Consider the following 26,645-nt stretch of genomic DNA (forward strand, 5'->3'; position numbering starts at 1 on the left):
GGTCCAATTCTGGAATCCGTTCATAAGTCGGAGCACTATTCAGGACAATGAGGAGCAGCTGTTCATGGTTGGGTCTTTTAAAATTAAAACCACAGATGGGATCTCATTTGTAAGTCAGGGATCCCGTACTCAAATTCTTTCCGTAAAAGCAAGCCTACTTCACAGCTTGCTAAATCTGCCTTCAGTGACCCATTGACAAAGACATCTAGGTCCCTTTATGCATCTACACTTTCCATCCTCTTCCCATTTAAAACACACTCTGCATTTCTGTTCCTTCTGCCAAAGTGGGTAACCTGTCATTTTTTTCATATTATATTGCAACTTATATTCTTATCTACTCGCTAAAGTCCTCCACGTCCTCCTGAAGCCGCTGTACTACTCTTACTATTTCTGTCCACGTTTCTGTTTAGTTTTGTATCATCTGCAAATTTGGAAGTATTACTTTTGGTTCCTGCCTCCTTAACATGAGCAGCTGCAGCCCAAGCACTGATCTTTGTGGTATCCCACGAAACACAGCCTTTCAGTGCATGAATGGCCTGTTTATTCCTACTGTAGCCTGCCTGTTAGCCAATCCTTAATTGATGCCAATTCATTACCATCTCATCCAATGTCCATTAATTTAAATAACCAATTTCCTGTGGAGGGGGGGCGGGGGGGAGGGGGTGTTATCAAAAGATTATTGAAAACCTAAGTGTCCTACAGTAAATCTGCCTTATTTGGTGTACACTGAGTGGGGGATGCCAGTTACCTCAGCGTGTTGATTGTGACAATAGCTGCTCAGAAATGCAGTCAGCGAAGGGTTTGATCGAAAGAGAGACAACCAGGCAATTCGTTCCCAGACTGAGGCAACCTAATCCCATCAGTTGCTAGTTGCATGAGAGTTCCAGATAACGGGGATGTTACTGTAGCCCATTGGCTCTCCTTTATCAATTTTGTTAATTTTTTTTTTCAAAAACCTCCAAGTTTGTCAAACACTATTTCCCACTTGCAAATCTGTGCTATGCCCAATTAAGTCATTATCCTCTGAATATCCATTTACCGCATTATTTTATAACAGATTGCAGTATTATTCCTACTACAGATCTGGAGGTCCATGTTTTTTCTCTCTCTCTCTCCTTTAAATAGTGGGGTGACATTTCCAATTCCCGGAATATTTTTTCTCATGCACTGCTACCATTTGCTGATTCTTGCTTTGATTGATTTTTGATATTAAACAAAATCAAAATCTTATTTTGTTGTTTATCAAATTGAGATATTTTTAAAAATATGGGCACTCAAAGCGTGTCACGTTTTTCTGTCGTGTGTCTGGATCTGCAGAGATTTTAATTTTTTATTTATTGTCTTTTAATTCCTATGCAGATCCAGTATGTTTTCACGGATAAAACTGGAACCCTGACTGAGAACAACATGGAATTTATTGAATGTTGCATAGATGGATTCAAGTATAAAAACTTTGTTGATTCGTGTGTTGTGGATGGAATTTCTTCAAATGATGGTCCTTGTAGTAGTATCTGTGGAATGGCTGGAAAGGTAACATTATTTTATCTGGCATTGCCTATTTTTGAATATAATTCTTATCTGTAATCTGCTCCAGACTGCAAATATCTGAAGTATGTGTTCCTCCAATTCTGATTTCTTCTGCATCCTCCGTATTATTAGCAGTATTATTGGTGATGATACTTTTAATTGCCCAGGACCTCAGCTTTCCAGTACTTTCTGCCTCACTACTTCACTTTCCTCTTTAAAACCTATCTCTTTGACAAAACATTTGATTATCTGAAATGGGCAGATTTTAAAGGAACCCACTGAAGTTGGTATGTTGGTGTGGAGCAGGCTTTGAGAAAAATTGGGTGGATGACCACATGTTTGAGTTTTGTTTGTTATTGTGATACTACACTTGGGGACTGTGTTTGTAATTTGTTTGTTGGGTGTTTAGTTGGTGGTAGGCTTATTCTTAAAGCAAAAGTTATTTTAAGTACTTTCTTTTGGGCAGTGGGTTTATTGATATGTAAAGTAAGAGCTGGGGTTCTTCCCCAGTTAGGGGTTAGACCCAGAAAGGAGAGGTGGAAACTGGTGTTTGTACTAAACTTCCAATTTATATTAAAGCCCTTTTAAATTTCAAACTCCTTCTTTGCTTAACGTAGTATATGGATTTAGTATAGTGGTCTAATAAACAGCTTAAGCCTTCAAAATGGCGTGTAGAAAATGCATCAGGAGCATGAAGTGCACAGACTGCAAAAAGCATTGGCACTGAAAGTTCAAGTCCTATCTTAAACCACCAAGGAAATATTGTGTGACCCCACGTTAGCTGATGCCAATTCCATTTAGAAATGCTTGTTTCACATGTGGCTATCAGGTAGCTTAACAAGAGGCTCCAAGAGGGGATGACCATTAGATATCCTACAGTCATAGTAAATAATCTACACATTTTAATATCATACCACTTTATCTTTCCTGGCAAGAGGGAAAGAAATGAAATGTAGCTTGGCAGGCCTGATTGGTGTGGTCTTTTTTCTAACGTTGGGCTTTGTCAGCTGTTGCTCATAATGGAGTTGCCTGGCAATTGTTTGGTGCACGTGTAATTCTCTGCTTCACAAGCAAGAGTGGTTTTCTGAGGGATATAATTTTGAAATATCCATTGGAACTGGGTTTAAGGTGGGGAAAAAAAGGAATAATCTTGGAGATCAGGAAGCGTGCTGTTTCAATCCCTGGTGCTTCTGTGCAATAAGTGCGAAAATGACACTTGTCCTCCGCACCCCTAATGTGGGAAAGATGATGCCCTCTGTCTCCACAGGTTATTGGGTAGGGTGAGGGACTTAAGTAGTGTAACTTGGGGGTTTTGTTTAAGGGAAAGGACTTGATTGGAGTGGTCTCCTTTCAAATAAATGTGGTGCCACATTAATGCCTTGAGTTATTTATCGAGCCTGCTTCAACTTGACTGAAAAAAATCCATTTTAAAGCAAATGTATGAAATAAGAGAAAAATAGTTGCCCAATAAAGTATTTGATGTTTCAGATCAAATGTTTGCAGATTTCTTAATTTGTTTGATATTGACAAAAACATTGGCTCATAAAAAAAAATTGCAGTAAAGAAGAAGAAATGTTTGGAAAACAACCAAATTAATAATTTTTTTGTGAATGATAAGATGCTGCTTTGTTTGTGAAGGAATAATTCTATTCAGTTGAGAGTATTTTTTATTGGCAAGTTGATTCAGGTGCCAGCTAGATAATTGTTTTGTTCACCATTATGCAAGATGTTAGCTCTGCTTGGAGCAGAGTTAGACTGAAAGCATGAGAGTTACAGGAAGGAAACAGAAATAAACAACATGAGGGAGCTAACTTTGAAACTGAAATAAAAACAGTGTTGGAAATATTTGACCGGTCAGACAACGTTTGTAAAAGTTTCAGATTAATAAACTTTAATCAAAAGTGTAGGATGTTTAGGTGAAGCATTTCTAAACAAACAAAGACAGGAAAAACAGGCTAGAAAAAAAAATCAAATTGGAGCAGTCTGCAATGGGGCAGAATAATTAAATTACACGAGTAATGGGATACAAGGCAAAAAGAATGTGATTTGGAAATGAGTACAGAAGCAAAAGATAAAACTGTAGAATGGTACATAGAACATAGAACATTACAGCGCAGTACAGGCCCTTCGGCCCTCGATGTTGCGCTGCCTGTCATACTAATCTGAAGCCCATCCCACCTACACTATTCCATGTATGTCCATATGCCTGTCCAATGTCCACTTAAATGCCCAATTTGGCGAATCTACTACCATTACAGGCAAAGCATTCCATACCCTTACTGCTCTCTGAGTAAATGATGGGAAGAGGCCACACGGGTCCATGAGCTTGTGCTGGCTTTTTGAAAGTTATCCCGTTAGTTTTCCTCTTATTGTCCTGTGATTCTTTTCCTCTTCAGACTGAAAGGAGGTGAATGTTTTGAGTGATTTGTTTGAAGTACTTTGTGAAATACCAGTTTTTTTCAGCTGTTTAAAATTACTTTGAAACTGTTTTTTTTCTTTTAACTTTGGTATGATAGGTCGGCGCAACATCGAGGGCCGAAGCGCCTATACTGCGCTGTAATGTTCTATGTTCCATAACTTGAGCATGCATGTTATTTTAAATTGCACATTTGGCTGCATTTCTGACTGTGCTTTCAGGAAAAAGAGGAGCTGTTTCTTCGTGCTCTATGCTTATGCCACACTGTTCAAGTTAAAGAAGAAGACAAAGTAGATGGTCTGTTAAAGCAGCATGGGGGCTCATATACATATATCTCATCATCTCCAGATGAAGTTGCTTTGGTACAAGGCGCTAAAACGTAAGAATCAAAAGTATTTTTAAAAGGATACGATCTCTGTTATTTGTATTTACAATATAGGTTTCTCTATTTACAGAGAAAGAAATAATAGTAAGAATACAAGGAAAAGTAAGAAATTTCCCTTGTGTTTGTTCTGAAGGGAGAATAAACTGGAGTTAGTGTATTAAATTGCAAGTGTATTCAACATTTGTTCCTACCTCATTTCCTTGTAATCATTGCCATTAGAACATCCTGATTGCATTCAGGATACATGCAGTCATTGTGTCACTGTTCCTTTTTGTTGTAATTGTTGCAATTTCAAAGTGTCTTTTTGTGAAAAGAAAAAAACGTAGAAAAATAACTAGTATTACTTTTGTGACTTGAATTCAATCCTTGGGTCTTGGTATTTGATGAACAACTGTAAGCTTAGTTCCTGCACCTTAACTCTGGTCTGTTATCCAACATATTTGCGCACCAGATTCCTACATTCAATGTATTCTTACCTGTTTTAAAACATCGTTGCTTAAAAAATGTGTTGGAAGTCTGGTCAACTGGGATTTTTTTTTATTGGTCAAGAATGGTTAAAGGTGGACAACTTTTAAAATAGTTTTGAAGTTTGAATTGAATTGAATTTAAATTTATTGTCACATGTACCGAGGCACAGTGAAAAGCTTTGTCTTGTGAGCAATACAGGTAGATCAGAATTAAATTGCATAGATAAGTAAATAATAGGTAAACAGCAGTAAAACAAAAAACACAGGCACAGGCGAATGCTAAGAGTTTGAGAGTCCATTCAGTATTCTAATAACAGTAGGATAGAAACTGTTGTGAAACCGGCTGGTTGGTGTGGGGGTGGGTGGATGGGTGTGTGTCTGTCTGTCTGTACCTTCTCCCTGATGGTAGAGGTTGTAGAAAAACATTGCCAGGGTGGGATGGATCTTTGAGAATGTTGGCGGCCTTTCCTTGACAGCAGGTGTGGTAGGTGGATTCTGTAGATGGGAGGTTGGCCTTTATGATTACCCAGGCAGAGTTCACTAGTCTCTGTAACTGTCTCCAATCTTGAATGGTACAGCTGCCATACTAGATGGTGATACATCCAAACAGAATGCTCTCAATGGCGAACCAATAAACGTTGGCAAGGGTATTCACCGTCATGCCAAATTTTCTCAGTTGCCTGAAGAAGAGACATTATTGGGCCTTTGTAACTAGTGCTTCCACATGAATCCAAGAAAGCTTCTTGTGGATGACCACTCCCAGGAGCTTGACACTCTCCACTTGTACCACCTCTGTGTTGTTGTTGTGTCGGGGGGCATAAGTAACATCCCGCCGAAAGTCAATAATCAGTTCCTTGGTTTTGTTGACATTGAGAGCCATGTTGTTCTCAGTGCACTATTTTTCCAGGTCTCCCTCCCATCTGTAGTGTTTCATCACCATCTGAGATTCAACCGACTGTGGTGGTGTCATCAGTGAACTTAGTCTGTTATTTGGCAACGCAATCTTGGGTATACAGTGAGTACATCGGGAGGCTGAGTGCGCACTCCTGTGGGGCTCCAATGTTAAATGTCTGTGAGGATGAAATGTTGTCCCCAATTTTCACTGATTGTGGTCTGTGGGTCAGGAAACTGAGGATCCAGTTGCAGAGAGATCACTAAGTTTAGTAATCAGTCTCAGGGGGATAGTAGTATTGAAGGCTGAAGTGTAGTCATGAGTAGGATTCTTATGTAGCTGTTCTTGGTGTCAAGATGTTCTAGGGAGGAGTGAAGGCCAAATGATATGGCACCTGATGTGGATCTGTTGGTCCGATAGGCAAATTGGAGTGGGTCAGCAGTAGTGGGGAGGCTGGAGTTGATTAATGCTGTGACCAGCCGTTCAAAGCACTTCATGACCACCGAAGTTAGGGCCACTGGTAGTCATTGAGACATGCTGCATTTGCCTTCTTAGACACAGGGATAATGTTGGCCCTCTTGACAGTGGCCTGCTGCAGGGAGAGGTTGAAGATGTCCGAGAAGACCTCTGCCAGTCGATCTGCTCATGCTGTGATTGCACAGCCTGGCACTCCGTCTGGACCCACCTTTTTCCTTGGATTCACACCAAGGAAAACCATTCTGTCCTCTGATGCAGTGACTCTTGGGATAAGTTCATCAGGACTTGTCGGAATAGGTGTTACCTCTCCAACAAAATTCTGCTCAAAGCGAGCATAGAAGGCGTTGAGATGATCTGGAAGGGATGTGTCATCGTCTGCTATCTTGCACTGTCTCTTTTTAGAACCTGTGATGTCATTCAGTCCTTGCCATAGTTGCTGGGTGTCTGTCTGGGTCTCTAGTTTGGATCGCTAGTGGGCCTTGGCTGTCTTAATGGCTCTGCGAAGGTCATACTTGGGTTCCTTATATTTGAGTAGGTCGCCTGATCTGAAGGCCACATGCCTGGTTTTCAGTAGGTTCTGTATGCCCTGATGTATCCAGGGATTCCTGTTGGGGAATGCCCGGATTGACTTCCTTGGTATACAGTCCTCCATACACTTGCTGATAAAGTCTTTGGTGGTGGTGGCGGCATACTCACCCAAGGTACCTGCCGACTGTTTGAACATGGCCCAATCAGCCGATGTCAGACAGCACCGGAGTTGATTCTCTGCCTCCTCTGACCAGCATTGGACCTGTATCTGCAAAGGGGTCTCCTGCTTGAGCTTTTGCCTGTAAGCTGGGAGAAGAAACACGGCATGGTGGTCGGAGTTTCTGAAATGCGGGTGGGGTGGTAGGTGTCTTTCACAGTGGTCTAGCAGTGGTCTAAAATGTTTGGGCCCTTGCTGGGGCAGGTAATGTTCTGGTGGTACTTGGGCAACACCTTCCTTAGATTGGCTTGGTTGAAGGCACCAGTTAGAATAAACAGGGCCTCGGGGTGTTCCGTCTCCAGGGTGTTAGTGGTGGAGTAAAGCACATCCAGAGCTTCCTCAACCTTTTGCTTATGGAGGTATGTACACACCAGTTAGTATAGCAGCGGTAAATTCCCATGGTAGATAAAAGGGCAGCATTTGATGGTGAGGAATTCAAGGTTTGGGGACCAATGGCTGCCCAGGGTTGCAATGTCCATATACCACAAGTTGTTGATTAAAAAGCCACCCTTTGGCTTTCTTGAGGACACTTTGCGATCAGTATGATGGATAGAAAAACCATCAGCCTGAAGTGCGCAGTCAGGAATGGATGGGTTGAGCCAGGTTTCTGTGAAGCAGAGTGCACAGCAGTCCCGCAGTGCATACTGGAAGCTGAGCCGTGATCTGAGTTTGTGCATTTTGTTCTCCAGAGGTTGTGCATTTGCTTTAATTGATTCATTTGTGGGATGTGGGCATTTCTGGCTAGCCAGGAGATATGTTACTTGCCACAGTATTCCTAGCCAAAAGTAGGTGCTGCAGATGCTGGAGATTAGAGTCAAGATTAGAGTGGTGCTGGAAAAATACAGCAGGTCAGGCAGCATCTGAGGAGCAGAATAAATCAATGTTTCGGGCTAAAAGGAATACTGATGAAGGACTCTTGCCCGAAATGTCAATTTTTCCTGCTCCTCGGATGCTGCCTGACCTGTGCTTTTCCAGCACCACTCAAATCTTGACAGTATTCCTAGCCTGTGACCTGCCCTTGCAGCCATGTTTATGTGGTGAGTTCAGTTGAGTTTCTGGTCAATGATAACCCCAGGATGTTAATAGTGATGGTAACACCATTGAATTTAATGGGCGATGGTTAGGTTGTCTCTCATTGGTGACAGTCACAGCCTGTCATTTGTGTAGTGCGAATATTACTTTCCACTGTCAGCCCAATCCTGGATGTTGCCAAGTTCTTGCTGCATTTGATCATAGGCTGTTCCAGTATCTAGTCATGAATGATGCTGAACATTGTGGAATCATTGGTGAACATTCCCAATTCTGCCCTTGTGGAGGGAAGGTCATTGATGAAGCAGCAGCCAGTTATACTACTCTGAGGGATTCCTGCAGAGATGTCCTGGAGCTGAGATGACTGACCTCCAACAACTATGACCATCTTCCTATGTATCAGTTTGCCCCCAGATCTCCATTGATTCTAGTTTTGCTGGGGCTCCTCGATGCTACACTTGGCTGAATGCAGCCATAATGTCAAGGGCTGTCACTCTCTCACCTCACCCTCTGGAACTCAGCTCTTTTGTCCATGTTTGAACCAAGGCTGTAATGAGGTCAGGAGCTGAGTGACCCTGGGGGGACCCAAACTTAGCATCACTGAGCAGGTTAGTGCTGAGCCGGTGCAGCTCGTTAACACTGTTAATAACACCTTCCATCACTTTGCTGGTGATCGAGAGTAGATTGATGGGGGGGATAATTCGCTGGGTTGGATTTGTCTTGCTTTTTATATGCAGGACATAGTTGGTTAATTTTCCACATTGTTGGGTAGATGCTAGTGTGGCTGTACTGGAATAGCTTGGCTAGGGGAGCAGCAAGTTCTGGAGCACAACCCTTTAGTACTATTGTCAGAATGTTGTCAGGGCCCATAGCTTTTGCAGTATCCAGTGTCTCCCAACTGTCTTGATATCACATGGAGGGAATCAAATTGGCTGAAGTCTGATATCTGCAATGCTGGGGACCATTGGAAGAGGCCAGGATGGATCATCCGCTCAGCACTTTTCACTGAAGATGCTGCAAATGCTTCAGCCTTGTCTTTTGCACTGATGTACTTAGCTTCTCCATCATTGAGGATGGAGATATTTCTGAAGCCACCGCCGCCCCAGTGAGTCGTTTAATCGTCCACCACCATTCATGTGGCAGGTCTGCAGAGCTTATCTTATCCTTTGGTTGTGGGGTCATTTATCACTGACAGTCACTTGCTGCTGTTTGGCATTCACCAGGTTGACACCTCTTCTTCAGGTATGCCTGGTGCTGCTCCTGGTATGCCCTCCTGCATGCTCCATTGGTATAACTGTTACGTTAGAGGGTTAATTATGACTAGCTGCTTGGCTGATTTGTGATGCAGAGTAACACCAATAGTGAGAGTTCAATTCCTGCACTTGCTGAGATAACTGAGATGGATTCTCTTTCTCAACCTCCCTCTTGCCTGAGATGGTGAACAAAATGACCACCAGTCTCTCAGACAGTAGTGCTATAGTCCAGTAGAACCATGGGGACTTCACTGTAGCTTTAATTATTCATTGATGCAATTGTGTAATTAATAGACTAAATGTGTTGCGATCAATGTTTACAAAAAAAATTAGGATCTGAAATTTCTTTGGTGTCAGACAGCCAACATTTTAGGTATTTGTTTTTTTTTAAAATGTTGCCTTCTATTCTGTGCTGTAAACCAGAAAGCATTATGGGGATAAGTGGTAAATCTGAGTATTTATTTTTCCTGTCAGATTGGGCTTCACCTTTCAAGGAATGGAAAACAACCGGATGAAAATACAAAATAGAGAGACAGAAATTGAGATGTAAGACCTTCTTGTTTGTTGTCGTCTTGTATTTTCTACCCTAGTGATAACAAACTGTGTTAGCTGTTATTCAGTCACTTTTATAGTCTTATACTAGCATTTGAGTACAAAAGATTACTAACTTGTGTTAGAACATAATGTCTTTTAAAATCTTGTCAATTACTGCTTTCAGTCCTTTTATAGCTGGGCAAACTCACTGTTATTTAAGGTTATATTTACTTTGTTTACAATTACCAAAGTTTGGAGATTTTAATAAAAGGGTTGTTCTTGATAAGTAAGTGACCAAAATGTTGGTAAATGAAGTGTAATGTGGGAAACGCAAAGTTCGTTTTTGAAGGGATTGCGTGCAGTTCTGATCTCCTTCCTATCAGAAGGATGTTGCGAAACTTGAAAGGGTTCAAAAAAGATTTACAAGGATATTGCCAGGGTTGGAGGGTTTGAGCTACAGGGAAAGGCCGAATAGACTGGGGTTGTTTTCCCTGGAGCGTCAGAAGCTGAGGGGTGACTTTTATAGAGGTTTATAAAAATCATGAGGGGCATGAATAGGATAAATAGGCAAGATCTTTTCCCTGGGGTGGGGGACTCTTGAACTAGAGGGCATAGGCTTAGGGTGAGAGGGGAAAAATATAAAAGGGACCTCAGGGACAATGTTTTGACACACAGGGTGATGCGTGTATGGAATGAGTTGCCAGAGGAAGTGGTGGAGGCTGGTACAATTACACATTTAAAAGGCATTTGGATGGGTATATGAATAAGAAGGGTTGAGAGGGATATGTGCCAAATGTTGGCAAATGTGACGAGGTTAGGTTAGGACAGTTGGTCATCTCTATGACTCTGTAACAGAATATTACTTAAGCGGAGCAAAACTGCAGAAAGCTGCAACAGATAGGGACTTGGAGGTACGTGTGCATGAAACAAAAAGCTAGGTTACAGGTGCAGCGGGTAATCAGGAAGGCTAATGGAATGTTGACCTTTATTTCAAAGGGGTTGGAGTATGACAGTAGGGAAGTCTTAACTGCAACTGTACAAGGTGCTGGTAAGACCACACCTGAAAGTACTGTGAGCAGTTTTGGTCCCCTTATACATTTCATAGTAGATATTCAGAAAAGATTTACTAGGATGATCCTGATATGGAGGGATTATCTTCTGAGCAAAGGCTAAACAAGTTGGGGCTCTACTCACTGAACTTCAGAAGAATAAGAGTTGATCTATTTGAAATGTATGGGATTCATATGAGGCTTAATAGGATAAATACTGAGAGGATATTTCCACTTATGGGAGAGTTTCAGACCAGAACGTCTCAATCTCAGAATTAAGGAACATCAGTTTAAGGCTGCGATGAGGAAGAATTTCTTTCAGAGGGTTGTGAATCTTTCTAGAATCATATAATCCCTACGTCTTGAATCCCTACAGTGTGGAAACAGGCCTTTGGCCCAGCAAGTCCACACTGACCCTCCTAAAGCATGTCCCACCCAAATCCATTTTCCCTATCCTTTTGCTCTACTTTAACCCCTGACTAACGTACTTAACCTACTCATCCTTGAACACTATGGGCAATTAAATATGGCTAATTCACCTAACCTGCACATCTTAGGACTGTGGGATGAAACCGGAGGACCTGGAGGAAACCCATGCAGACATAGAGAGAATGTGCCAACTCCATGTAGACAGTCGCCTGAGGCTAGAATCGAACCTGGGTCCTTGATGCTGTGAGGCAGCAGTGCTAGCTACTGTGCTTCTTTGGAGTTCCTTGTCACGGAGGGGTGAGGGGGTAGATTCTTTGTATATATTTAAGTCTGGGATAGGTTTTTATTGATAGAGAATTTGAGAGGTATGGGGAAAAGTGGACATGAGAAGAATCCATCAGCCGTGATTCTATTGAATGGTGGAGAGGCTAGAATGCCGGAATGCTCTATTCCAGTTCCTATTCTTATGGTCTTGTGCTTTGTTGGTGGTGAAATCCTAGGTTTCAAAAGCTGCAACTTTTAGTGCCTTGAGAGATGCCTACAGATCACAGGCTGCATGGATTTAAACTTTTCTCGATGGTCTGGTGGGCCCAGTAAAATCAGAGCCTCAAAGTGGGGATTATGTCACTCCCAGTATGTTCATGTTTTTCTTTGTAATTGTTAACAGAAGGATTTTTGAGACCTGTATCTGTAAATTGCTATTTTGTGGTTCAAATTTGGCTCACATCACATCATAATTCCAGGATATTTTAAACAGTAAATGAGAATTTTTGTTGCTTTGGCAGTACAGGCTTGATGTGCCAAAAGGCTTCTCCTGTACTGCATGATTCTGTTACTAGAGGACATAATGAAAAACATAGTCATTGAGTAATGTATGGTGCAGAATATTTAACTGTGCTTTTTTTAACCTCTCACTTTTTGAATCTACCAAAAAGTCTTGAGATGAAACTCAAGAAATTGCAGCAGATTCAGCTTATTTCCTCAATTGATGTGAGTCTGTGGAGTGGAGCTGTCAGTCATGTAATGTACATAGTGGCTTGGACGTAGAAATATCACAACAAAAGTGCAGTAATATGCCTCTAAATTTGGTTCAGATAAATGTTAAATATATATGAAGCTACGTTTTGTCCCATGGGAGGAGTATACGACACATCAAATGTAACAATTAAAACGAAAGGTCCCCGTAAGTATTTTTAAATTTGTTGAGCAGTAAGCTTGTCTCCTTTTATTTCTCGCTCAAAAAAAACACCATTCCATTGCTACTTGTGATACATAGGTGGGTTGTTCTTGGAAGCTGTACTTCTGGAGAGTTCTTAAATCTGCAATTGTCAATGATTGCCAAAGTGCCAAAAAGTGAAATCTGGAAAATATCAGAGCATTTTGTGATTTCTGTTTAGTTGGCTTCGGTGTAAATCCTTTCAAATTAAGGAAGGATGTGCTGTGTTGTAATACCATCTGTTTCCTGTGTTACTAGTCGAATGGATGCTGAGGTGATTGAAATATCAGATTCTTAATTAGCAAGGTAGATGCTAAGAAAATGCGTCCCTGACCTGGGGAATCTGGAACATCAAGGCTCGAAGGGCAGAATGGCCTACTCCTGCACCTATTGTCTATTGTCTAAGTCACGGTGTCAGTAAGAGATCAGCCATTTTGGACTGAGATGATGCATTTCTTCGAGTTGTGAATCTTTGAAATTCTTTCAGCCAAACTCTGGATTCTCAGTTAAAACGTAGAACTGTACAACTCAGTACAGGCCCTTCACTCTCCATGTTGAACTAGGCTTTTATCCTACTCTTAAGACCAAACTAACTCACATAGCCTTCATTTTACTATCATCCATGTGTCTATCCAAGAGTGGGTTAAATGTCCCTAATGTATCTGACACTACTACAACTACGGGCAGTGCATTCCATGCATTCATTTCTCTGTGTAAAAAGAAAACTAGTTTGGACATGTCCCGTAAACTTTCCTCCAATCACCTTAAAATTATGCCCCTTTGTGATAGACATTTCCGCCCTAGGAGAAAGTCTCTGTCGATCCACTGTATCTATGCCTCTCAACATCTTGTAAACCTCTATCAAGTCGCCTCTTCTTATCCTTCTTCACTCCAATGAGAAAAATCTGAGCTCCCTCAGCCCTGCCTCATAAGACATGCCCTCCAGTCCAGGCAGCATCGTGGTAAATCTCTGCACCCTCTCGAAAGCTTCCACATCCTTTCTATAATGAGGCGACCAGAACTGAACACAACATTCCAAGCGTGGTCTAACCAGGGCTCTATAGAGTTGCAGCATAACCTCTTGGCTCTTAAACTCAATCCTGAGCTGAAAATATGTTGCTGGAAAAGCACAGCAGGTCAGGCAGCATCCAGGGAACAGGAGAATCGACGTTTCGGGCATGAGCCATTCACCTGTTCCTTGGATGCTGCCTGACCTGCTGTGCTTTTCCAGCAACACATTTTTAGCTCTGATCTCTAGCATCTGAAGTCCTCACTTTCTCCTCTTAAACTCAATCCCTCTGTTAATGAAAGCTAACACACCATTCGCCACCTTAACAACCCTATCAACTTGGGTGGCAACTTTGTGGGATCTATGGACGTGGACCCCCAAGATCCCCCTGTTCCTTCACACTGGCAGGAATCCTGCCTTTAACCCTGTATTCTGCATTCAAATTGGACTTTCCAAAATGAATCACTTAACACTTTTCTAGTTTGAACTCTATCTGGAGCTTCTCAGTCCAGCTCTGCATCCTGTCAATGTCCCGTTGCAGCCTACAGCAGCCCTCAACACTATCCACCACTCCACCAACCTTTGTGTCATTGACAAACTTACTAACTCACCCTTCCACTTTCTCATCCAAGTCACTTATAAAATCACAAAGAGCAGAGGTCCCAGAACAGATCCCTGTGGAACACCACTGGTCACTGAGCTCCAAGCGGAATACCACCCTCTGCTACCACCCTCTGTCTTCTATGGGCCAGCCAATTCTGTATCCAAACAGTCAAATTTCCCTGTATCCCATGCCTCTTCACTTTCTAAATGAGCCTGTCAATGGGACCTGATCGAATACTTTGCTAAAATCCATGTACACAACATGCACTTCTCTACCTCCATCATTGTTTTTGACACATCGTCAAAGAATTCATTAAGGTTTGTGAGGCATGATCTGCCCCTCACAAAGCCGTGCTGACTATCCCTGGTCAAGCAATGGTTTTCCCAAATAATCGCAAATCCTGTCTCTCTGAATCCTCTCCAGTAATTTGCCCATCACCAATGTAAGACTGACTAGTCTGTAATTCCCAGGATTATCCCTATTTCCTTTTGTGAATAAGGGAATGATATTTGTCACCCTCCATTCATCTGGTACTACCCCAGTGGACAGTGAGGACGCAAATATCATTGCCAAAGATGCAGCAATCTCTTCCCTTGCTTTCTATAATAACTTTGGGTATATCCCATCTGGCACAGGGTTCTTGTCTATCCTTATGTTTTTCAAAATTTCCAGCACATCTTCCTCCTTAACATCAACCTGTTTGAACGCATCAATCTGTTTTCACGCTGTCCTCACAAACGACAAAGTCCCTCTCAATAGTGAATACTGAAGCAAAGTATTCATTAAGGACCTCCCATACCTCAGCAAACCCCAGGCACAAGTTCTGTCCATTATCCCTGATCGGCCCTGCCATTCTGTTGTTCCTCTTTGAGGTTTTCCTTAATCCTACCCACCAAGACTTTTCCATGCAGCCTTCTATCTCTCTTAAATTCACTCTTCAGTTCCTTCCAGGCTACCTTGTAACCCTGTAAACTCCTGTCTGATCCTTGCTTCCTCAACCTTAAGCTTCCTTCATCCTCTTGACTAGGCTTGTAATCCAAGGTCCTTTCACCGTACCACCCCTTCCTTGCCTCAGTGGGACAAACCTATCCAGCACTCACAGCAAGTGCTCCCTAAACAACCTCCAAATTTCTGTCATGCATTTCCCTGAGAGTATTTGTTCCCAATTTATGCTCCACAGTTCCTGCCTAATAGAATTGTAATTCCCCTTTCCCCCAATTAAATACTTTCCCAACCATCTGCTTTTATCCCTCTCCATGACTATAATAAAGGTTGGGAGTTGTGATCACTATCACCAAAATGCTGTCCAACCGTGAGATCTGACACCTAACCTGGTGCGTTGCCTGGAACAAATCCAATATGGCCTCCCCTGTAGTCAGCCTGTCTATATCTTGAGTCAGGAATCCTCCCTGGACACGCCTGACACAATCTGCTCCATTCCAAACTATTTGCACTAAGGAGGTTCCAATCAATATAAGGGACGTTGAAGTCACCCATGACAACAACCATGTTATTTCTGCACCATTCCGAAATCTGCCTCCCAATCTACTACTCCGTGTCTCTGTTGCTATGGGAGGCGTCTACAGAAAACTCCCAATAAAGTGATTGCACCTTTCCTGTTTCTGACTTCCACCTGTACTGACTCAGTGGGCAAACCCTCCACAGCTACCTCCCTTTCTGCAACTGTGATGCTATCCCTGATTAGCAATGTTGTTCTTGAGAATGTTTGAGACAAAAATCAATACATTTTTGAACATTGAAGATGGAATGAAATCCAAAATCATGATCTGCTTGAATGGTGGTGCAGGCTTAAAGGACCAAATTCCCTACTTGTCCTAATCATTATGTTGTGAAAAGCTCACACTTTCCTCTCCTCAATTCCATAGCTTGACCCTGTTGTTTTTATTTTGTTCCCTTACATTACGGCATGACAATAACTATATAGTGGCAGAAGATTTGGCTGGTGTGTTAAAAGGATATTTTGCAATTGTCATGATACAGGATGTTGTCAATATCACAATAAAGGAAGAGGTATTTCGATCAAGGAAATACACAGGATTGTCAGTACTGTAAATCGATAAACTATCTGCTCCAGAGGGGATGTACTCTGGATTTCTGAGGGAATTAAGAATTGAAATTCATCAACGTCAAATACAGAAATGATATTTGTAGTCTGGAACATTGCAAGTAATAGATCTCAGCTCATTTAAAAAAAAGTGATCATTCCAGAACAATGAGGAGAAAATCCAGAGTGTGGGATAATTAGATAGGTTTTCCAAAGAACTGACAGTGGTACAGTGAATGTCTGCCCTCCTCTTGTGTTGTATCATTCTAGCATTGGAGGGAAGTGAACAATCTGAATCACCAGAAAAATAGTTGCAATGCATTTGATCTGTAAATTGACTTTATTAAATGGCTTGTGATTGTTCCTTTATCCTGACTTTGGTTTAATTCAATGAATTTGTATGTCAATCTTGGTTACTTAACTTTTTAAGAAAAGGAATAGAAAAGTGTTCTGCTTGCTTCCAGATATGAACTTCTGCAGATTCTCAGCTTTGACCCTGTTCGTCGGCGTATGAGTGTAATTGTGAAAGAGAATTCAGGTAGTGTATACTTTTTATTATTAAAACAAACAAGTGGATTTACCTGTACTCCAGGAAAGTATTGTTTAAAACTGCAAATTAAAAGAATACTTAAGTGTGGTGTAACTTCATTATATAATAGTCATAATGTATTAAAATCTATTGTGTGTATATATAATGTATAAAATCCTAACTTTTACTTAACTTTTATGACAACCGCATATAATTTTGTCTCCTGCCATAACAGGGAGAATTTTCCTTTTCTGTAAAGGAGCAGACTCTTCAATTTTTCCAAAAGTAAACACTGGAAAACAGGAAGAAATAAGACTGCATGTAGAATGCAGTGCTGTGGTAAGGTCAGATGTGTTTATGTAGTTCATTTACATGTTATCCTCTAAGGTAGCTTTGCAAATAATGCTATTTTTGTATATATATGGACTTATTTCAATTTCATGCTTTATGCCGTGGGTGATAGAGGGAGAAGAAGGGAAAACTGTATTTTAACTGGTCTCTTGATATTTCAAGGTAGTATTTAGAGTCGTAGAATCATAGAGATGTAAGCTCCCTTATTTTTCTGCTTGTTTTCTTTTTACTTTTTTCAGTCGTGTATTTAACAAATGTCTTGAAGGGCAGATGGTGAAATAAAAACAAATCGCTGGAAAAACTCAGCAGATCAGACAATATCTGTAGAGAGAAAGCAGAGTTAAAGTTTTGGGTCCAGTAACCTTTCTTCAGAACTGGACCCGAAATATTAACTGCTTTCTCTCCACAGATGCTGTCAGACCTACTGAGCTTTTTTCCAGAAATTCCTGTTTGTGATTTCTAGCATCCACGGTTCTTTTGGTTTTTCAGATAATTAAGTTGTTTTTGTAACAAAACAAGCAAAAGTAAAACCAGAGAAGCACATAGTTGAATTTTCCAAAGCCTGTCCAACCTCTCATGAATGGTGATGAAGAAACATGAAGAAAAAAATCACATCGGTTACAGTTGAAGATTATTTTGAAAATATTGGTGATGATTTAGATGTGAGCATAAGAGGTGTAGTTGGTAAGTTTGCAGATGACACGAAAATTGGAGACGTAGTGGACAGCGAAGAAGGTTACCTCCGGTTATAATGGGGTCTTGATCAGATGGGCCAATGGGCTGAGAAGTGGCAGATGGAGTTTAATTTAGATAAATGCAAGGTGCTGCATTTCGGGAAAGCAAATCTTAGTAGGACTTACACACTAAATGGTAAGGTCCTCGGGAGTATTGCTAAATAAAGAGATCTTGGAGTGCAGATTCATAGCTCCTTGAAAGTGGAGTCGCAGGTAGATAGGATAATGAAGAATGCGTTTGGTATGCTTTCTTTTATTGGTCAGAGTATTGATACAGGAGTTGAGAGGTCATGTTGTAGCTGTACAGGACATTAGTTAGGCCACTGTTGGAATATTGCGTGCAATTCTGGTCTCTTTCCAATGAGAAAGATGTTGTGAAACTTGAAAGGGTTCAGAAAAGATTTGTATGGATGTTGCCAGGTTTGGAAGATTTGAGCTATAGGGAGACGTTGAATAGGTTAGGGCTGTTTTCCCTGGAGCATCAGAGGCTTTGGGGTGACCTTAGAGAGGTTTCTAAAATCATGAGGGGCATGGATAGGGTAAATAGGCAAAGTCTTTTTCCTGGGGTGGGAAGAGTCCAGAACTAGAGGGCACAGGTTATGGTGAGAGGGGAAAGCTATAAAAGAGACCTAAGGGGTAACGTTTTCATGCAGAGGGTGGTATGAGTATGGAATTAACTGGTGGAGGCTGGTACATTTGCAACATCTAAGAGGCATCTGGATTGGAATATGAATCAGAAGGGTTTGGACGGATATGGAGCGGGTGCTGGCAGGTGGGACTAGATTGGGTTGGGATCGGATATCTGGTCGGCATGGACAGGTTGGACCAAAGGGTCGGTTTCCGTGCTGTACATCTTTATGACTCTGTTACCCTTCTTGCATTACTTAAATTATACTCTTGCCTTTTGCTGAGGTATCCTGTTACATTTGAGGAAAAACGAATTTGAAATCATGACTATCCTACCAAGGAAAATTGAATGCTTAAAGGAAAAAGAAATAGGGCAATTGGTCACAACTGGGGAGTGGGTCTAATTTGATAGTTCTTCCAAACAACTGCCACACCCATGATGCACTCTTGTGCTGTATCATTCTATGATTTTACCATACGATTTTGAAAGCAATTCTATTTCCAGAAACTGAATATGAACCATTTCCTTACCTTTTTAAGCTTGCTTTTACAGTATCTCACGCTAAAGCTTATTGGTAATGACAAAAGTTGCATGTCTTTTAGGATGGGAAAAAATGAGAACTTGTACTTTTCATTTACGTCCATTACAGATTTAATTGTTAATAATAATGTAATACTCGGTCTTAAAATATACAGATTTTTGTAAAATTAGCAGTAATGTGATTTTTTTTTTCCTGACTACATACTTTATAATCTGACAAATTATGTGAATTGAGATAAATATTTTATACTTGTGGGAGGTAACACAATTTGGGATTTGTGTAAAACTGACAGGGGGAGAAATAAATCATACCTGCATGTTTTCTGCTGTAATTCCCTATGTCTAGGATGGTTTGAGGACTCTCTGTGTTGCTTATAAAGAACTCACTCAAGATGAATATGACCAAATCAGCACACAGCTTCAGGAAGCTAAAATGGCCCTAAAGGATAGAGACAAAAAGTTAGCAGATGTTTACGACAAAATTGAAATTGATTTACATTTAATTGGTGCAACAGCTGTTGAAGACAAGTAAGTCTGTATTTGCTCTTTGATTCTGTTACAGTATAATATTCTGGATAAGAAGCTGACATGCTGTCATAAAAGTCTTATTACATGACATAATTTATCAATGCATCACATCATCTCAATGATGGAATGATGACTTTTGTTTTGCTCTGCATCCAGCTTGACCAGGAGAACTGTAACTTGCCTCTTTTTGTGATTCCCCCACTGTCAAGATCAGAGCCTAAATAACATGGGGATCGGCCCAGTATCCCTAATGCTCAAGATCAGACGTGGATGCTGCTAGCACTTGCTGTGTTAGCAAATTGTTCTTGTTTTTGATTAAGGAATTTGGATTGCAGTTTGATTACATGCCTGTTTCTTATAAATTGTGTACTGCATAAATTGACCCATGATTTAAATGTATAATTTATAATAAAGTTAAAATAATTATTTAAAGAAAGTCCCTCATTGGTGCTTTGTAGTTAGAATATCAAAGGTAGAAAATATGATCTGACCTTTTTAAAACTCTTGATTGTCTACTATTTTTGAATTTTATACTTTACAGTATATCTGTTGTCCTTCTAAAGTAATTGTGGTACACATGCTGTTTAGCAAAATCATGAAAACCAGATGAGCTGATGAAGTTCCTGTTTCAAAGGACCTGGGCAGAAGAAATGAATCCTTTACAAAATTTATAATTATACATACACTGAGGCCAGGTTTCACATGTGTTGCAAAATTATTAAAACTATTAATAACCTTCTCTATTGGAAGTCTCCCAGGATAGCAATAACTAACTTTCTCCCAGCCAGTATTGTCATTCATGTGCAAGATACACCACCATTTGCTGAATTAGAAATAAAAACACAATTCTGTAATTCGATATCAGATCAAGCAGCAGTCTGTCGTCCGGTTTCTGATGTTTTAATGTATCTACTTTGTCTTTAAAGTGTGCACACACATACACATGAAACATCATTCCTTTCATTTCTGTTAATGCAGAAATAAAAATATGGTTGAACAGTATATGTGCTTTCAGCAAAACTTCTGATACCTCCAACAGCTAACATTTTAACTTTTTGAATGAGTGATCACCTGATCGTGGAGCACAGCAGTTAGAATTCCCTGCTGCTTTGCTAATATGTGGACTATTAGTACTGTAAAACCAATATTTCAGAGAAAATAATCTGGAAAATTATTGCTCATGTTCTTTAACAGAAGTATTACATTTGAACTTGCATGAAATGGAGCTGTTTATTTGCAAAGTTTCTATTTCTCTATTTGCAACATTATTCCATTTTTACACTGAAAACAATATGCAAGATCAAACTAACAAAATAGACATCTCCATTCAAAAAAAGATTTTGTCAAGATACTTGGGCCCATATTAGGAATTGGCATATTAAAATGTTCCTATTCTTGATATGTGATAAGGATATTAAATCAGAAGTGTATTTAACATGACTAAATATAAGGCAAAAGCAAAAAGTTTCTAAACCCAGTCAGGATATCTGATGTGATATCAAGTGTCAATAATGACTTCTATAGCAAGTTATCAACCTTGAAGCAGTTATAGTCACAAAGTCAGATAGCAGGTTGACTCTGCACAAGTACTCATTCCCAGTACTCCATGCAATTATTGACAACTTTCTGTCTATTCATGTCCTTGTCTATTCATGTCCTTGGGAGACAAAATTAAAGTTATTGTAGATGTTGGAAATCCAAAATGAAAACTGAAAATGTCTGACCTTGAGTGTTATCAGAAGCATCTCTGGAGCTCTGCAAAGAGTGTTAATGTTTGTGACAAAGCTGCTCCTTTAACAAGGTTATGCCGTCCTTGTTTTTTTTTCAGAGAGGTTTTAAATGACCCAGGTTCTGAAAAGTCTACGTTAGGGCCAATTTGATAATAGCTAACAGATACTGCCTCAGGCAGAAGGTTTCTAAGTTTAAAAAAAAACTTGTATAATAAAAGGGGAGTGGCCAGTTCTCCCAGGTCAGCCATGTACTGGTTTGCAGGGGTGTGTGTGTGTGTGTGTGAGAGAGAGAGAGAAGAAAGGCTTCTAGATTCACACCCACTCGCTCTCTGATTCTCTCCTTTTATGCCAAGGGGAGTTTGTGGGGATTTTTGCAAGTATTTTGGAATAGCATCATTAAGTCGGAATAGTCTTTTGGGTTTTCGGATAGGATAGGTTATTCGATACTTTTCTGTTCCATTCAGTCATCTTGGAAATAAATTCTGTTTTGTTTAAAATGAAGTGATTTGACCAACTGATTCTCTACTGCAACATCCACTGTAGGCTTGCTAAACACAACTAGCCAAGTTAAGGTCCGGGCTACCACTTTGAAATATTTTGAGGGGGCTTGCCTGGTCCATAATAGATTGGGGGCTCATACTGGGATTCATTCTTTAGTTCCAAATTGGGATTTGGCTGTTGGACTCAAACTCGGCAAGTAGTAGGTGTCAGTGTCTTTTGTTCCGGGTGTTGATTTTAGTTGGTTTAAACAGTGCTTGGGATAGCAATAACTTTTTCAATCATTGAGTTTTCTGGAGGTGGAAGAAGTGACCTTACAAAAGGAGGTTAAAGCCAAGATGCAGGAATTAGCAGACAAGCTGGGGTTGGAGCTGCCTCTTTCCGTGAGGAAAGAAGAGATAACTGCAGCAGTAACTCAGTATTTAAATTTGCTGGAAACACATCAGAATCTTTAGAGGTGGCTAAAATTCCAATGAAAATGAAGCAGATTGAGTTAGAGGCAAAAGACGGAATTACGATTAAAAGCAGAGGAAAGATGTAAAAAAGAGAGAGATTGAATTTCGGAAATTGGCACTTAGACAGGAGTTCAAAAATTCACTTTCTGCAGTAGTGAGAACTCATGGAATTGCAGAAAGTTGAAACAGCATGGTTAGCAGCTGAAATGGCCAATGATTGAGTTAGTCCATAAAATAAAGTTTGGCTTTCAGAATCAATTTCAATTCATGAGGGATAGAAATTGGGGAAAAGAGAAATCCTCACATGGAAAGGGAAAGGTAGATCTCGGTGAAGATCATCAGGATACTTATCACAGGGTAAAAAGGAAACCCTTGAAGAGGATAGAGAAGTTAAAAAGCTCTGGTGTTTTCACTGCAGCAAAATAGGCCATGTGAAATCAGCGGGTTAGGAGAAAAAGAGGAGGGGGTGTAGCACTACTAATCAGAGAGGGTATCACAGTTACAGAAGCTTCCATTGTCGAGGAAGATCTGCCTACCGAGTCAGTATGGGTGGAAATTTGGAACAGCAAGGGAGCAGTCACCTCGTTAGGGGTTCACTACAGGCCCCCCAATAGCAGCAGGGAGATGGAAGAAAGCAGAGGTCGGCAGATTTTGGAAAAGTGTAGACGTAGTAGGGTTGTTGTAATGGGTGACTTTAATTTTCCCAATATTGATTGGAACCTCCGAGCAAAAGATTTGAATGGAGCTGTTTTTGTAAGGTGTGTTCAGGAGGTTTCCTAACTCAGTACGTTGACAGGCCGACGAGGGGAGAGGCCATTCTAGACTTGGTGCTCAGAAACGAGCCAGGGCAAGTATCAGATCTTGTGGTGGGAGAGCATTTTGGTGATAGTGACCACAACTGCCTCACATTCTACATTGCTTTGGAAGAGAGGATTAGGCAAAATGGGAGGATATTTAATTGAGGAAGAGGAAACTGTGATGCGATTAGACATGAGTTAGGAAGTATGGATAGGGAGCAATTGTTCCATGGTAAAGGCACTATAGACATGTGGAGACTGTTTAAAGAACAGTTGTTGCAAGTGATGAATAAATAGGTCCCTCTGAGACAGGCAAGAAGTGGTAAGATAAAGGAACCTTGGATGACGAGAGTGGTGGAGCTTCTCGTCAAAAGGAAAAAGGTAGTTTACATAAGGTGGAGGAAGCTAGGGTCAAGCTCAGCTCTAGAGGATTACAGGCAGGCGAGGAAGGAGCTCAAAAATGGTCTGAGGAGAGCCAGGAGGGGGCATGAGAAAGGCTTGGCAGAACGGATTAGGGAGAACACAAAGGCATTTTACACTTCTGTAAGGAATAAGAGAATGGTCAAAGAAAGAGTAGGGCCGATCAGGGATAGCATAGGGAATTTGTGTGTGGAGTCTGAGGAGGTAGGGGAAGCCCTAAATGAGTTTTTTTGCTTCTGTCTTTACGAAAGAAACAAACTTTGTAGTGAATGAAACCTTTGAAGAGCAGGTGTGCATGCTGGAATGGATAGAGATAGAGGAAGCTGATGTGCTGAAAAGTTTGTCAAACATTAAGATTGACAAGTCGCCAGGCCCGGACAAGATTTGTCCTCAGCTGCTTTGGGAAACGAGAAATGCAATTGCTTCGCCACTTGCGAAGATCTTTTCATCCTCACTCTCCACTGGAGTCGTACCTGAGGACTGGAGAGAGGCAAATGTAATTCCTCTCTTCAAGAGAGGAAATAGGGAAATCCCTGGCAATTACAGACCAGTAAGTCTCACGTCTGTCGTCTGCAAGGTGTTAGAAAGGATTCTGAGGAATAGGATTTATGACCATCTGGAAGAGCATGGCTTGATTAAATGCAGTCAACATGGCTTTGTGAGGGGCAGGTCATGCCTCACAAACCTTATCGAGTTCTTTGAGGATGTGACTAGAAAAGTTGATGAGGGTCGAGATGTGGTGTATATGGACTTCAGCAAGGTATTTGATAAGGTTCCCCATGGTAGGCTCATTCAGAAGGTCAGGAGGAATGGGATACAGGGGAACTTAGCTGTCTGGATACAGAATTGGCTGGCCAACAGAAGACAGCGAGTGGTAGAAGAAGGAAAATATTCAACCTGGAAGTCTGTGGTGAGTGGTGTTCCACAGGGCTCTGTCCTTGGGCCTCTACTATTTGTAATTTTTATTAATGGCTTGGATGAGGGGATTGAAGGATGGGTCAGCAAGTTTGCAGACGACACAAAGGTTGGAGGTGTCGTTGACAGTATATAGGGCTGTTGTAGGCTGCAGCAGGACATTGACAGGATGCAGAGATGGGCTGAGAGGTGGCAGATGGAGTTCAACCTGGATAAATGCAAGGTGATGCATTTTGGAAGGTCGAATTTGAAAGCTGGGTGCAGGATTAAGGATAAGATTCTTGGCAATGTGGAGGAACAGAGGGATCTTTGGGTGCAGGTACATAGATCCCTTAAAATGGCCACCCAAGTGGACAGGGTTGTTAAGAAAGCATATGGTGTTTTGGCTTTCACTAACAGGGAAATTGAGTTTAAGAGTCGTGAGATCTTGTTGCAGCTCTGTAAAACTTTGGTTAGACCGCACTTGGAATACTGCGTCCAGTTCTGGTCGTCCTATTATAGGAAAGATGTGGATGCTTTGGAGAGGGTTCAGAGGAGGTGAACCTGCCTGGACTGGAGGGCTTATCTTATGAAGAGATGATTCGGAGATGCCGGTGTTGGACTGGAGTGTACAAAGTCAAAAATCACACAACAGCAGGTTATAGTCCAACAGTTTAATTGGAAGCACTAGCTTTCGGAGCGACGCTCCTTCATCAGGTGATTGTGATCACCTGATGAAGGAGCGTCGCTCCGAAAGCTAGTGTGCTTCCAATTAAACCTGTTGGACTATAACCTGGTGATGTAATTTTTAACCTTTTATGAAGAGAGGTTGACTGAGCTCGGACTTTTTCATTGGAGAAAAGGAGGAGGAGAGGGGACCTAATTGAGGTGTACAAGATAATGAGAGGCATAGATAGAGTCGATAGCCAGAGACGATTTCCCAGGGCAGAAATGACTAACACGAGGGGTCATAGTTTTAAGCTGGTTGGAGGAAAGTATAGAGGGGATGTCAGAGGTAGGTTCTTTACACAGAGTTGTGAGAGCATGGAATGCGTTGCCAGCAGCAGTTGTGGAAGCAAGGTCACTGGGGACATTTAAGAGACTGCTGGACATGCATATGGTCACAGAAATTTGAGGGTGCATACATTGAGGATCAGTGTCGGCACAACATCGTGGGCTAAAGGGCCTGTTCTGTGCTGTACTGTTCTATGTTCTATAAGCTCTGGGAAGCGGAATGTAGGAAACCAGGATAAAGCCAGTAAATTTTGTTGGAGTGACAACAGAAAGCACAGTGGAGGCTAGAAGGCTGCACCAGAATGTACAAGCTGGTTGGAGGTTTGTTAAGGAGGAAATGCCAGATCATCTTAAGTTAGATACCTGTGAAGGTAAAATTTATTCGCATAGGTCAGGAGCAGCAGGTAAAGAGGTTACAATATTAAGAGACACAGGATCCTCTCCGTCTGGGATGCTGAAAGATGAGGGGATATGTAGTTCTGAAGGACTGTTGCCAGAAAAGGTACTAGTAACGGAAATTCACAGTGAGACAAAAAACACTCAATTATGTGAAGTGTGCTTAGAGTGTCCAGAGAATAGTGGAGAATTCAAGGTAGGAGTACTGGACAAACTCTCAGCTCCAGGAATACAGTTTGTCCTTGTTAATGATATAGCTGATTCACCAGTAGGAGTGCTGCCTACTGTGGTTGAAAAGCCATTGGAAACTCAAGCAATTGAAATAATGCAGGACACATATCCTGGGATTTTTCCTGACTGTGTGGTAAGGAGGTCACAATGTCACCAGCTGAAACAGGAGCGATCAAAGGGTACAGATAAGAAAGTTGAAGCGGAATTAGCAGAGACCCTGTTTAATCAGATGGTTGAGACAGGAATGAAGCTGATGAAGGGCTTTTGCCTGAAACATCGATCTTCCTGCTCCTCAGGTGTTGCCTGACCTGCTGTGCTTTTCCAGTACCACTGTAATCTAGACTCTGATGTCCAACATCTGCAGTCCTCACTTTTCCCTAGGAGCAGATAGATGACAATGCAGACATCTTTAGCTCAGATAAGTCAACTGAGTTACAGCAGAAAGATGAAAATTTAAAGCAGTTGTATCAAAAGGCATACACGGAAAAGAAATCTGAATGTATCCCTGAATGTTTAGATTTAGATTCCCAACAGTGTGGAAACAGGCCCTTCAGCCTAAAACGTCCACACCGATCCTCCAAAGGGCAATCCATCCAAACCCATTCCCCTACATTTACCCCTGACTAATGCACCTAATACTATAGGCAATTTAGCATGGCTAATTCTCCTAACCTGCACATCTTTGGGTGTTCCGGTTCTCTCCCACATTCCAGAGGAAACCCACGCAGACAGAGGGAGAATGTGCAAACTCCACACAGACAGTTGCCCGAGGTGGGAATTGAACCCGGCAGCAGTGCTAACCA

General features: G+C 41.3%; 1 protein-coding gene across 7 annotated transcripts in view; it reads left to right on the plus strand.

Moving 5' to 3' along the window:
* Positions 1–26,645, plus strand: part of atp11c (ATPase phospholipid transporting 11C) — a 163,991-nt gene that overhangs the window by 78,663 nt on the left and 58,683 nt on the right. For all 7 annotated transcript variants that reach the window (XM_072595610.1, XM_072595607.1, XM_072595608.1 and 4 more), the window contains 6 exons: positions 1,360–1,530; positions 4,165–4,322; positions 9,666–9,737; positions 16,562–16,635; positions 16,862–16,965; positions 19,226–19,407. In XM_072595610.1, the coding sequence (XP_072451711.1) occupies positions 1,360–1,530; positions 4,165–4,322; positions 9,666–9,737; positions 16,562–16,635; positions 16,862–16,965; positions 19,226–19,407 (761 nt within the window). The remainder of the gene's footprint in view (positions 1–1,359; positions 1,531–4,164; positions 4,323–9,665; positions 9,738–16,561; positions 16,636–16,861; positions 16,966–19,225; positions 19,408–26,645) is intronic.

This window comes from Chiloscyllium punctatum, chromosome 25 (genome assembly GCF_047496795.1).
Source record: "Chiloscyllium punctatum isolate Juve2018m chromosome 25, sChiPun1.3, whole genome shotgun sequence".
Taxonomy (NCBI): Eukaryota; Metazoa; Chordata; class Chondrichthyes; order Orectolobiformes; family Hemiscylliidae; genus Chiloscyllium; species Chiloscyllium punctatum.